This window comes from Chlorocebus sabaeus, chromosome 21 (genome assembly GCF_047675955.1).
Source record: "Chlorocebus sabaeus isolate Y175 chromosome 21, mChlSab1.0.hap1, whole genome shotgun sequence".
NCBI lineage: Eukaryota > Metazoa > Chordata > Mammalia > Primates > Cercopithecidae > Chlorocebus > Chlorocebus sabaeus.
Window position 1 is genome coordinate 128,339,019 of NC_132924.1, and position 13,701 is coordinate 128,352,719.

The following is a 13,701-nucleotide window of genomic DNA, read 5'->3' on the forward strand; positions in this document are numbered from 1 at the left end:
CCAGTTTTCTTCACTGTAATGTTGCTTTCTCTTTCCTTTTCTGTTCTTTGGAAACAAGTCACTAAGTCTAGGCTACCTTAAGGGGAAGGGGTTGTGGGGAGAGGGGAGGAAAGGAACTTAAGCCCCACCTCCTGGAGGAGGAAGAGGAGGAGGATCTCCATAGATTTGGAATTCTTCAGGTAAGATTTGACTGATTTTGAATGTTAAATCAACCTCATGTTTCTGGATAGACCCCACTTGGTTGTGATGTATTATCCTTTTTATATTTGGTGAGATTCCGTGTACTTTTACTTTTAAAAAGGATTTTGTTTCTGTATTAATGAAGGACATTGGTCTGTAATTCTTTTTCTTCTAATTTTTGCACAGTTTGCTCAGTCTTTCCAACCCATAAATTTTCACCGTTGGTAGAATGACTTCCATTTTTATTTGATGATGTATCAGTTATTCTATCAATAAGCATTAAAAACTCTGTGAACTTTTTGTAAGCAATGTTTTCTCTCTCTCTCTCTCTCTCTCTCTCTTTCTCTCTCTCTCTCTATATATATATATTTACCTTTGTGTATGTGTGTGTTTCAGAGAATTACCCATTGTTTCTGTTTAGATTTTGGGATAGAATATTCAATTTTCTTTCAAATCACTGAGATCATAGTTTCATTTTGGAATTAACTGGAGAACTTCAAAATATATACAAGTCTGAGTATCGTTCCCTCTTTGCTTTTCCAGTTCTTTCTACATTTACGAAATAAAGCCTACGTGGACTTCTCTGTTTTTTTAAGTACTTTGATGGTGATTTTCGTATGCACTCTGTATTAAGAATTAAAAATAAATCTTTGAGATTTTCACAATAAATCAGTAACTAAAAATCAAACCTTGACTATTTTTGGCAGTGTCTATAGTGGAATGAAAGATTTACATGCACATTTAAATGTTTACACAACATAATCTTAGGATAGTTTGGTTTTTATATTGTAGCCCCACACTACCCATCAGTGGAATGTAGCTTGTCAATGGCATGCTAGGTAATATTTGTTAAAAAATTATACAGAAGGCCAGGCGGAGTGGCTCACGCCTGTAATCCCAGCACTTTGGGAGACCGAGGTGGGCAGATCACGAGGTCAGGATTTCGAGACCAGCCTGACCAACATGGTGAAACTCCATCTCGACTGAAAATACAAAAATTAGTCAGGCGTGGTGGTGAGCGCCTGTAATCTCAGCTTCTCGGGAGGCTGAAGCAGGAGAATTGCTTGAACCCGGGAGGCAGAGGTTGTAGTGAGCCAAGATCACACCACTGCCTGGGCAACAGAGCAAGGCTCCGTCTTGGGGGAAAAAAAATTATACGGAAGACCAACATTTTGGCAGACAGGTTAATTTTCTAAACCATATGGTCAAGGGAGATGGATTTTTTTAAGCCCTGTATTTAGAATAAGAGGTAGTATTTCTTCAGTGGCTGAAGAGTTAAGCCTAGCTTAGTGAATATCGTCAAATAGTCTGCAGTCGAGCAAGTGGTATCAGCCGTGGTTGGTGTCTATCAGTTTGGTTTCCCTAGTCTTTGTTGTAGTTGAAGGATTAACTAAGCCCCAAGATTTGGACCAGAAGTTTGCATTCTAGGATGGTTCCATCACTCAAAAATGCTCCTTGTGCTATCCTTTTGTGGCTATACCTTTCTGTCTTTCCTAACCACTGGTTACCGGTATAATTTTGTTCCTTGGAGAATATCATATAAATGGAGTCATTGCAGTATATAACCTTTTGAGATTGACTTCTTTTACTCAGTATAATGATGTCTTTATGATGTTATCCCTGTTATATCAGTAGGTCATTCCATTGTATTGCGAAGTAGCATTCTGTGGTCTGGATGCACAACAGTTTATCCATCCATTCACTGAAGGACGTTTAAGTGTTTCCAGTTTTAGTGATCCTGAAGAGAATAAACATTTTCCTATAGGTCTGTTTGAACATAAGGTATCATTTCTCTAGGGTAAATATCTAGGAAGAAACAATTTTCAACTCATCTTTATCCTCTTTAGATTTCTTAGATGGAGATTTGGATGCAGAATAAACTATATTAATTTCAGTGCTGTCTTGTTTTACATTACACTTGTTTGGAAAGTCTTTGAACTGTGCTTACAGTTGTTAATAGTTGAATTGAAAATGACTTTGTAGAATCTTTGCTTTGTTGGTAGTGATTTCTTTTCCTCCCTTTTGGCCTTGCTACTCTACTCAGTCTGTGGACCTAAAGTGTTGGCGTCACCTGGAAGCTTGTTAGAAGTGGAGAATTCCAGGCCCCACCCTGAATCTGCTGAGTCAGAATCTGCTTTTCAACATGATTGCCACTGATGACTGGGCATTGAATTGGAGAAGTGCTGCTCTAGAGCTTCATGGGAGTGGAGAAGAGATGTCCTAAGGAAGCTGGCTTTGGTTCTGTTGGAAAGTGTGGTGCAGCATGTACCTTGCGGGCATCCTTCTGATTTCAAACACTCAGTAGTACAGAAATAATGGTATCAAACCAGCAAAAATCCTGAGATTTTGGTGCTTTAAAATTCTGCAGCGTGCTGGACGTCAGCATACTGAGTGCAAGTGTCAGGCTTACGGTGAAAGTTGTAGTTTACGGTCATCTCCTGCTGTTCAGGCATTTGTGCTCCGGAAGATCTTTTTCCACTTGGAGGATTTATAGTAGAGTGTGCGCTTTTGTAGTTGGTCTTTTTACATCAAAAGTACTGAAAAAGGCAAGAATATAAAATGATTGTGTCATTGGTTTGTTTTCATTTTTTTCTTGTGCATTTTCTAATAAAGTTCACTGTTACTTCTATTAAGAGTAAATATTTACATATTATAAATCAGGAGAATAAAGAAGCAAATATATTTTCTTCACATTGATAAAAAGTATTTAAATTAACCTTGCTCTCTGTAGGTACTTATTTTATGTCTAAGAGTGGGTCTCAGAGACTGATCGAGGTGAGAGGTGATTCTTTCACTAGGAACATGAGTGACACTTGGCAGTAAGAATTGTCCACAAAGAAATTACTTTTAATTTGGGCTGAGGTTAGGGAAAATTTTTGTAGGGAATACTGATATAATAAAATTTCAGATAAAAGCTGGTTTTAGTGTGAGGACATGACTAAAGAAAAAAAGTTTCTCCTTTTCAATAGTCTCAGTCAAAGCTAGTGATAAATTAACTCTAGACAGTGAGAATGATGTGAACAGGAGTGAGAAATGATGAAAAGACTTTGGAGGCTGCATCGGTACAACAGCGGCTCGTTCCGACTGCTTGTCTGTTAATGAAGGGAAGGTAGTTGAGGTCAGGAGTTATAAAATGTTAAGCCTTTAAGTTACAATAAACTCATAGAACTTTAGTGTTAGTTTAATTAATACATTGAACTTTGCTATGATCTGTGTTAAACTCAAAGCAATACGTCCAGCAGGAATTTTTGGAATTTGTTTATTCTCTCAGAAGTGTAAGCAGCAATGATGTGTAGGACTTTGTCTATTAATTGCAAGCAAGAATTTGACCTTTCTTTCTTTCTTTTTTTTTTTTTTTGAACATTAACTGTTAATGTTTAAGGTTATTTTCTCCTGGAGTCAGTTGAGGATTTCATGCGGCCTTTTAACAGGACATTTTGCAGTATTTTTTACATCGTAAATATAAATAAATGTTTTAGCATTCTTTAATATTTAAATCAAAAGAATATGAACTTACTGTCCTCTTTTTGCTTTGTGTGTCTGCAATGTAGGGAGGTATGGAAACATTGGAACTTCAAAAGGACATCAAAGAAGAATCAGATGAAGAAGAAGAAGATGATGAAGAATCTGGACGATTACGTTTCAAAACTGAAAGGAAAGAAGGAACAATTATTAGGCTCTCAGATGTAACTAGAGAGAGAAGGAACATTCCAGAAACTTTGGGTAACTTTTTTGCCTGTCTCCCATCCTCCTTCACTCTCATTTCAACTTCCTCCATAGTATTGCTGTAATTAATCAAAGTAGGCAAAGAAGGTTGACTGGATAATTGTGGCTGCCATCCGGAGGGTGGCCGGACTGTGGAGTGAGTGCTGTTATGGTACTGTAAAACTCATTCTTTAAAATCATTGCTGTTTATGGATTTAAGATGCTTGAATAAAATGTTTAAGATAATTAAAAAAAAATTTTTTTTTTTGAGTCTGTGGCCTAGAGCTGCTCTTGTACATACTGTGTGGTTCCTGGCTGGTCTTGAAAAGGTGGCTTGGGGATGGTAGCTATGGGGCCATGTTGACCCTTCCCAAGACCCTAAGGTTGTCAGGGTGAATTCTGGACAAGACTGGTTTATATTTTGTACCTTTTAGTGTCTTCATAGCTGTCTTGTTTTTTTGTGTTTTCTGCTCTTGCTCTGTCTTTACTGAGACAAGCTGACTCGTTTGTAGAAATAATCGCTCTGAGCAAAGCTTGCTGTGTGAAAGGTCTACTAGACAGCTACTGATTCACAAAGACTTTTAATAGTGACCCTACCCCTCATTATACGGTGTTTTTCAATGTTCACTGCAAAGAATAAAGCAGTGATTCCAAATTTGAGTGAGCGTCAGAATCTCAGAGGACTTGTTAAAACACAGATTTTGGGACCTACTCCCAGCTTCTCTGATTGATTAGATATAGGGTAGAGCCCAAAAAAGTTGTATTTTTTTTGTTTTGTTTTTGAGACAGAGTCTCGCTGTGTTGCCCAAGCTGGAGTGTAGTGACACAATCTTGGCTCACGGCAACTTCCACCTCCCAGGTTCAAGTGTCTTCTGCCTCAGCCTCCTGAGTAGCTGGGTCTACAGGTGCGCACCACCACACCTGGCTAGTTTTTGTATTTTTAGTAGAGACGGGGTTTCACTGTATTGTCCAGGCTGGTCTCAAACTCCTGACCTCATGATCCACCCACCTTGGCCTCCCTAAGTGCTGGGATTACAGGCGTGAGCCACCACGCCTGGCCTAGAAAGTTGTATTTCTAATGAGTTACCAAGCAATGCTGCTCCTGCACTGGTGCTTCCAGAACCACTGGGATATTGTCCTTCTGAGGAGGAGGGCAGGCGGGCAGGAGGACACAGGGGCTCTGCCTGCCGTCTGGTCTTGGTCTAGATAAGAATCAAGACTTAACTTTCATGATTACTTTTATTACTTCTTAAAACCGTTATTCATAGTCGTTTTTTGTCCAAAACATGAGCCTGTATCTTTAAGTAGCAGATACGAATTCTGTGGAAGGACACTAAGCTCCAAAGATGCACAAGTTAGCAGTAGTCAACCAGTCTTATCTTAATTTACTAGGCAAGATTGTTCAGAGAGATTCTTCTAGAATCTTTGTGTTCTCTCTTTGTGGTCTAGTTTACTGCTACTACATCTTGTGGCCCAAGATTTCCCTAGACTTTTTTCAAGTTATAGTATGAAGTTGCCAGTTAATCTGAAGCAGATTTTTTAATATAGCATCTTTAATTTCTAAGAAATAGAGTCTGGCATTGGCCTTAGGTGAAAGATGGAGCGAAGGTCTTAAAACAGAAGGATGGGAATAAACAAAACATGTCAACAGGAGGAATTGGTAATACCATAGAACAGTCTTACTTGAGCAGAGACGCGTCAGTCTTGGCTTGGGATGAGACAAACAAAGGAAAGCTCTCCATACCTGGCAGAATATTAAGGAATTCTAAGGACAACCCACAGCCACCACCTGGAAGGCATAAGGCTTCCTGAACTGGGGAGGGATGGAGGAAGAGAGGGATTAGTCATGGCTACTACTTTTTTTTGTTGGGTCTTGTTATCTGGGCTGTGGCTTTGATTACATACATTTAAAACATGATGTGTAAAAGCTTAGTCACTGAGAACTCCCCAGGTAGCTACAAGTTCTAAGACTATTAATTCACTTACTAGACAACATTACAAATGGGGGCCTTTCCCCAACTCTGTGGTCCGCTCCCTGTGGGGCAGCTGTGGATTTCATGGCTCGTCTTCCCTCTTCTGTACCACCCTGCCCTGATTTGTGGTGCCTCTCTGCCTTTCCCACCTCCCTGGTTTCGTCGTCTCATCCCTGTTCATCGTGCCTCCACCTACCCACTGGTAACATCCTGGTTCTGCAGTGATGGCCGGCTGGCATGTGTGCTTAGTGTCTGTTTCAGTCCTGCATCTCCTCCTCAGGACTTTTCCCTCCTTTTGTTCTTTCCAAGGTCATTTACAATTTCATGTATTTAAATAACTTGTATTAAATCTGTTTTGCTTTTTAAGGCGTCTGGCAGCTTTATGTTCATGTAATCCTGGGACAAGAAGCTGGAAAGGTTGGTTTGTGGTGGACAAGTCCTCTCCTTTGAATCATGGGGGAAGAGCATGAGGTCCTTAGAGGCAGAGTAGCTATAAACATAAACAGCTTAATGACCATTCTTGTAAATCATGAAGAAAGCACTTAACTGCATTTGTGTAGAATGTGGTTGTTTGGCAAGATGATAGGGCAGGTGAAACCATAGTTAAAAGTGCCCTTTTCTGTTCTGTATTACTTAAGAAAGCTTGGTGCTTGGGAACATGAGTTTCAGATAATTGTAAAGTTAGGATTTTTCCCAACACAAAGGAGGATTTTTCTGTCCATCAAAAGATTGGTTTCCTAAAACAGTGAATTCTCTTGTTACCTTCAGCAACTCCCCCCAAACAAAAGATGAATTTTACATCTGAGGAAATATATATTGAAAAAGAGATAATGCCTCAATATTTGGTAAACTAAGACATTTGAATACATTTTTACACATCAGTTTATTTCTGTGCTCCTAGAGATCAAAATCAAAAAACCTGAACAGTCTCAGGTTCTGTGTGGAAATAATTACATTTATTTGATTCTGTAAAGCTGTTTGCCTGCTCTGTAATGGGATTAAAATACCTTGCTACCAGAGTACTTGTTGTCTTATGAGATGTACTTTTTTTTTCCCACTGATATCATTGTTAGTATTGAGAACACTTCATTCTTCAAAAGGGAGAATCAAATAATGCACTGGTATCCCCAGTTTCTTACTCTGAAACTTTACATGTGAAACGAGTTCTCTTCCAATCTAGGAGGGAGTTTTGGTTACTTTTAGTCTTTTTTCACATTCACATCTCTGTGAAAAACATTCGTACATATGACAGCCTCAGCAGTTAAGGAACAGTTTTATGCACAGTTGTTGATTGGTATTTTGAATGCAGATGGGATTAGAAGTAGATTTCTGGGCTTTCATCTAGGTTAAGATCTTAATTAACTAGCTTTTTTTTCCTCACTCAGGATTGTGGAAATTAAACTTTACAGAAAAAGATTTGAATGACAGTGTTCTCAGTTTTCCCAAGGATGGTACAGAACTACATACTTAGGAAATAAATTAATTCATTACACACAAAGGATGTCGTAGGGTGTAAGTGCTTAACTCTCTCCTAGAGCTCAGTTGAGCAGGGTTACAGAGCAGGCATGTGTAAGGAATGGTTCACTGTGAAAGTGCCAGTCGCCATTTCTGAAGACAGTGTCACTGACCAGTGTCCCCCAGTTGCCAGTCCTCCAAGTTGAGAGCTGTGTCTTCGTCTGGGAGGCGTCCCTTGGATTGCCTTAGAAAGCAATGTAAGCCATAAATGAAAGACTGCATTTATTTTAGTTAGGCATTATCTGTGAGTAGGCTTCCAGATTATTTTATTCTAAGTTTCATTGGCATGTGTTACATTTTAAGTTGTTTTTTATTGCTGTAGCCTAAAGAACCTGCTTGTACACCCACAAAATATTCTCTTGAAATAATATTAATTTCAGAGGATCTGTGGGAAAGAGATTTCTCTGTAGTAACAAACAGTTCAGAATTGCTAATGCCAGCAGTAGTACTTAACGGTCCTTGTATTTACAGGGCCTTTAAAATTTTCTTGATTCAGTTGTCTTTAAAAAAAACTCAGATTATCTTTTGTTATTTTTCCAAACAAATTGTGTGTTCTATATGTATTTCAACTATTATAAAATTATTTGCATGCAAATACATTTTTCTTAACATTTTAGAAAGGGACAATACAGTGTAAAACTTTGTTACATTGAGGTATGTATCTCTTTAGAATCTAGACATAGTTCAGAAAACACTTAAAGGGAAATTAACATTTCAGTTGAAGTTACAAATGTAATTTCCATCCTGTCATATTTTGGTGACCTTTTGTGACAGCTTGTCTCAATTGGAGGAATGCGTTTTTACTTGCTGATTAAAGATGTCATTTGAAACCATTTTATTACTGAGGAAAGTGAAATTAATCTTGACACTCAGAACCACTAGAAAAATAATTGCTGATTCACTGCATAAAATGTGTGTGTGAACTAATCATGTAGTCAAGATTAGAATAAAAGTCTATACTGGTTAAGAAGAGATTACATTTTCTTTCAAATGGGGTCTAGTTTTCTTTGACGGGGAGAGGGGTACCATAGAAACAATTTCAAGAAAAATGTGGCTTAGAGATTTTGGAGGAGTTTGGAGATGACCGTGGGATCCAAGGTAGAAGGTAGACTCTGGTAATATTGAAAGCTTACCCTTGGCTGGGGAAGAAGGCAGGAGAAGGCACCTTGGTATACTCGGCGACATTTTTAGAAAATGTGGCGTAAGATCTGTTGTCCCAATTTAGCTAGTGTTGTAAAAGGACCATATGTGGCCAAATCATTTTCGTTCCCTTTAGGAATATAGAATAATGTGCCATCTGAAGTTTCTTGGGGCCAATGCCCATGTTTTCCGTATCCCTGAAGCATTTGGCAGAGCAGTGAGCAGCTGCTGGACACTCCACACGTGTTTGCATGAGCGTTTTCTCCTGTGATTTTGCTCTCATTTGATTTGGCTTCTCTATCAGTCTGCATGCATATAAGAAGGCTTCACAGTAAAGTTTTAAGAAAATAAATATGAAAAATTGAAATGATATGTATTAAATTGAGTTTTTTATTCTTTATGAAATCACCTTGACTTCAGAGTGAGTTCATTAATAGTTTTGTTTTTAAGTGAGAAGGACCAGGAATTTGTTTTCTTGCATCTGTGTGCCATCGTATGCTGTTAATAATTCTACTGGCTTCAGTAAGAAAATCATACTGGTGTAGGACTGGTAGAGACAGCTTCTGACTGATGTCATACACCATCAGTAAAAGGTGTGACTGCAGGCCGGGCGTGGTGGCTCACGCTTGTAATCCTAGCACTTTGGGAGGCTGAGGCAGATGGATTGCCTGAGCTCGGTAGTTCGAGACCAGCCTGGGCAACATGGTGAAACCCTGTCTCTACTAAAATACAAAAAAGTTAGCCGGTGTGGGAGCGTGCACCTGTAGTCCCAGCTACTTGGGAGGCTGAGGCAGGAGAATCGTGTGAACCTGGGAGGTGGTGGTTGCAGTGAGCCGAGATCATGCCACTGCACTCTAGCCAGGGCAACAAAGCGAGACTGTGTCTCAGGGGAAATGAAAAAAAAAAAAAAAAGATGTGACTGCAAAATGCCTTCTAGTGTGAGGGCAGTGGTTAAATTTCACTTCCGCTTCTTTTTAGCCTCACGCGGCACATATCATTGGTCTCAAATGAAAATAATTTAAAATTGATTGGCGACACTTGCATTGTATCATAAAGGAAAGCCTGTTCTTATTTCTCAGACCTCACTGGTGGGTTGTGCGTGTTGCTGGTTGTATCATCCTTGCCGCTGCTCATCAGGTGTTTCCCGCAGGTGAAGCACATGCTGTTGCAGAGTTTCATTGTCACATCATTCTTTCCTGTTTTCTCCCTAGATCTCTAGTTTGGGCTCTCGGAAAGTAACTAACACATACACATCTTTTCACGTAGAACTTTCAGCGGAGGCCAAGGCAGCATTGCTTGAATTTGAAGAAAGGGAGCGACAGCACAAACAAGGACGCTACAGCTCCAGGCGGGGAGGACGGCGAGGAGGCCCGCTGATGTGTCGTGGTGTGGGGGACCAGAGAAGAGAGAGCACCGAGAGGGGCAGGATGAAGGACCACAGACCCGCGTTGCTTCCCACACAGCCTCCTGTCGTGGTAACTTCAGATTTTATTGTAGTAGCCCTAGAACTTTAGAACAAATGGCAATAAGCTTTTGTGGGTATCCTATTCTACATTTCTCTCTTCTTAGTCTGAAATGAAAGGTTAGTAGCAGGAGTAATGGCTGAAGTTTCTGCTTTATAGTCTCATGTGATGTTGCACACTCCAGTCATCCTGAATTAGAAATTCAGCACTCCAGTCATCTGGTAGTAAGAAATCATCCTGTACCACAAATACTTCCAGAGGAGGAATTAATGAACGACCTGATGCCCCAAGATGACATAAGCTCCTGTGGCACCTTGCTCGCTAAAGCCTCTAGTGGGGTATTTCTGAGTGCATTGTATTTGAAAGGTGGTATTACAGATAGAACTTAGGCAGAAGTTGTTTATTTTATAAAAATATTTTTACCTTTATACTGTTTATCATAGATTTTTTCTTAAATATCAGTTTCTCAGAATCATTACCATATCCTCCATACAAAGCTTTCATAGCCTATAGTTTAGGAATAAATCATGTACCCGTAATTTCAATTGGAATGTCCTTTGTGTTTCAGAGATGGCACATCTCAGAAACAAAGACAGGAATTGTTGATTTTTTTGTTCTTTTTTTGTTTTTGATACAGAGTCTCCCTCTGCTGCCCAGGCTGGAGTGCAGTGGCATGATCTTGGCTTACTGCAACCTACACCTCCTGGTTCAAACGATTCTCTTGCCTCAGCCTCCTTAGTAGCTGGGATTACAGGCGCTTACCACCACACCCAGTTAATTTAAAAAATATTTTTAGTAGAGACTGGGTTTCACCATGTCGGCCAGGCTGGTCTCAAACTCATGACCTCAAGTGATCCACCTGCCTCGGCCTCCCAGAGTGCTGGGACTACGGGTGTGAGCCACTGGGCCCAACCGATTCTTTCAGTTAAGCTTTAGGGATTGTATGGCTTTTTACTTACAAGTCAATCTTCAAGGAAAAATTTGCTTAACACAAATATGTGTCCACTGTGTCTACCACGTGCCCTTTTTACCGCATGCCCTGAATTTAGAAAAAATGACATTTCACTTCTGTTGAAATGTTGTATTTCAGGAGCCATTCATTTGTGAAATGATAAAGTAGAAGAGATAATTTTTGTTTTAGCATGAGAATTCCAACTCTGATGTGTAAAGGGAGAGTAGGTAGGCGTACACAATTTGATGATACTAGGAACTGCTGTTTGCTTACACAGCTGTTTTGTTTTTGAGCATCTCTAACAGCAAAAAGGCTGGATTTACAGTTTGTCTTTTTTTCCCTTGGTTGCTCCCTGTCTCCGCCCCAAACCTCCGCTTGCCATATGTCAAATAGCCATTTTCATTATTCTGGCCTCTTTAGGGGGCCAGACATCTCCCACAGGAGACCAGTGTTTACGTAATTATGGCTTTGATCCTGGAGAAGTTGCCGAACTCTGTTTTCTTACCACAAAGAAGGGAAGAGCATGTATCTCTCACCTGCCTCCTTAGAGAGACTGAACTGAGATGGCGTTAATGCTTTTAAAAATGTCACGGACATTCAGTTGTCCTCAGTCCTGATGGTGACGTCATATCTCTGGATTGTAATGTGACTGATTTGGACTGTTAGAGCCTACTGTGTACTAGGAGTAAACTAGACAGCTGCCCTAAGACTGACACAACTTTGTAAGCGATAGTCTCATCTTTTTAATCAATGATGAGATCAGGGCTGTCTTATCCTCCACTCCAACTGCGTTCTCTTACATCATAAGCTTTCTCCACCCTATTCACTCCCCTTCCCAGAACTATTTTGTCTCTTTGAGTCTTGACCCCCAAAGTTTTGGAAAGAAAATTTTTGGCTCATGTCTCTGCTTGTACCCATTTTCTGCTTGGTTGGCTCCTTGCTGCCTGGATTCCATTCTTTTCCCTGTCCTGAATCCTGAATGGTGCCCTCAGAGATGCCACCTGACCCCTTGTCCTGTTGGACCACACTGGGGACTTGGTCTCTTTGTCTTGAGCAGCTCTTTTTTGGGCATATGAGATTTTGGATGTACTCTCTTATCTAGAATGGTTTCTTCTTTCTCCCCTTTGACTTTTTTATTTTCGAACTAAACTTTTACTTTTAATTGCATATATTTATGAGGTACAACGCACTGTTACGGTATGTAAATGTTGTGGATGGATTATATCAAGCTAATTAACATTGGCATCCCCTTGAATACTTCCTGGTTTTTGGTATTGAGCATTTAAAATCTCTGAACAGTTTCAAAATACCCTTTTCTTTAATTGCGTTTTTCTTCAGGTTTTGTTCTTAGTCCTCCTTTTTCTCAGCGGTCTCCCCAGCACTGTTCCTCTTGCTGTTAGCTAGTGTCTCTCGGTGAGTCTTAGTCTCTAGCCTAACCTCTTTCCAGCTCCATTTTCTCCGTCTCCGAACTGTTCCTGTACCTCTCCAAACACAGGTTTCATAGGCCCTGAATGTCACTTGTTTAATCAAACAAACATGATCTTTCCCTCAAAACTCTGTGGTCTTGAATTAATGACCATGCATTGTGGTTACTCAGTTCAATTAAAATTTAAGCCCTGTGTCTGTTAGTGTGCTATCTATGGGATACAATGGTGAATAAGATAGACAAGATCCCCACTCTCATGGGCAGACGTGCACAGATGTGATGAGTTAAGGAGGGGAACATACTGCATATGGGAGCATGTGTGCTAGTGGATGTGAGCTGGTACCAGAATCTTTTGAAACATCTTCCCTGAGGAAGGATAGGTGGGCTAAGGCCATTCATAGATTAGTTTTAGAATTCTACTCATTGTTCCTCTGAGATGTCTTCTTGCTGTTTGTCAGACTATGGCTGTTCCTGTGCTTCAGCTCTCGCCATAGCCTATTAGATGGTCTCCTTCCATCTTCTTTGCCCTTGTTCATCTCACACTGCTGTGAATGATCATTTTCCTACCAAAGAGATCATTCATGATCCCTTGTTACACATGTTGTCTATGGCATAGTGTAATGGATCATTTACTTGGAATTCAAAAGCCCTCCATAATTTGGCATCATCTCAGGGAAAATAGCTTGTTAAATTAGACAACTGAATTAGTTGTGGTTTACTGCTAATTAGCTGTGTGACCAGTTTGGTTAGTGATTAAAAGCAAAACCTGTGGAATCAGATGGCCTGAATTCCGGTTCCAGCTTTTCTGCTTTCCAGCTACTTGATCTTGTAAAAGGAGGTCAATAAATAGGACCTACTTTATAGGATTGTGGGGAGCTAGGTCAGCTAACTTTCTCTACTGACCTTATAGTAGGAACTTAAAATGTGGGGAAGGTTCAGTCCACAGCAGCTGTTGCAGTTGTTGATTTCTTCCTCTCTAGTGACTGTTTGACAAAATAACCAGTCTCGAATCGAGATCTCTGACCACTTTGAGTGTGTAATTTTCATACCTTCTTTCCTGCTTTCTTTCCTGGTCTCCTGGTTTTACCAAGCAGGTGGGTCTGTGCTGCTTCTGCTTCTTTCTGGGTATCTGTCCCTCACTCTGCCTTGCACCTCTCCCTCCTTCATCACCGAGTTCAGGTGCCACCCTCTCAGAGAAGCGCCCTCCCAGCCTCTCCTGGAGGCTCTTTGTAGCCCTGTCCTGTTCTCAGGCCTCAGTTCTGGAGCAGGGTAGCTGGTGCGCATCTCCTGCCTTGCTTACCAGAGTTCCTGGAGGGGATGCAGAACTGCTACAGGGAGGGCCGTGGC

General features: G+C 40.4%; 1 protein-coding gene across 5 annotated transcripts in view; it reads left to right on the forward strand.

Annotated features, from left to right (window-relative positions):
• Positions 1-13,701, forward strand: part of RBM33 (RNA binding motif protein 33) — a 134,181-nt gene that overhangs the window by 48,924 nt on the left and 71,556 nt on the right. For all 5 annotated transcript variants that reach the window (XM_007983596.3, XM_007983597.3, XM_007983593.3 and 2 more), the window contains 2 exons: positions 3,732-3,903; positions 9,780-9,988. In XM_007983596.3, the coding sequence (XP_007981787.3) occupies positions 3,732-3,903; positions 9,780-9,988 (381 nt within the window). The remainder of the gene's footprint in view (positions 1-3,731; positions 3,904-9,779; positions 9,989-13,701) is intronic.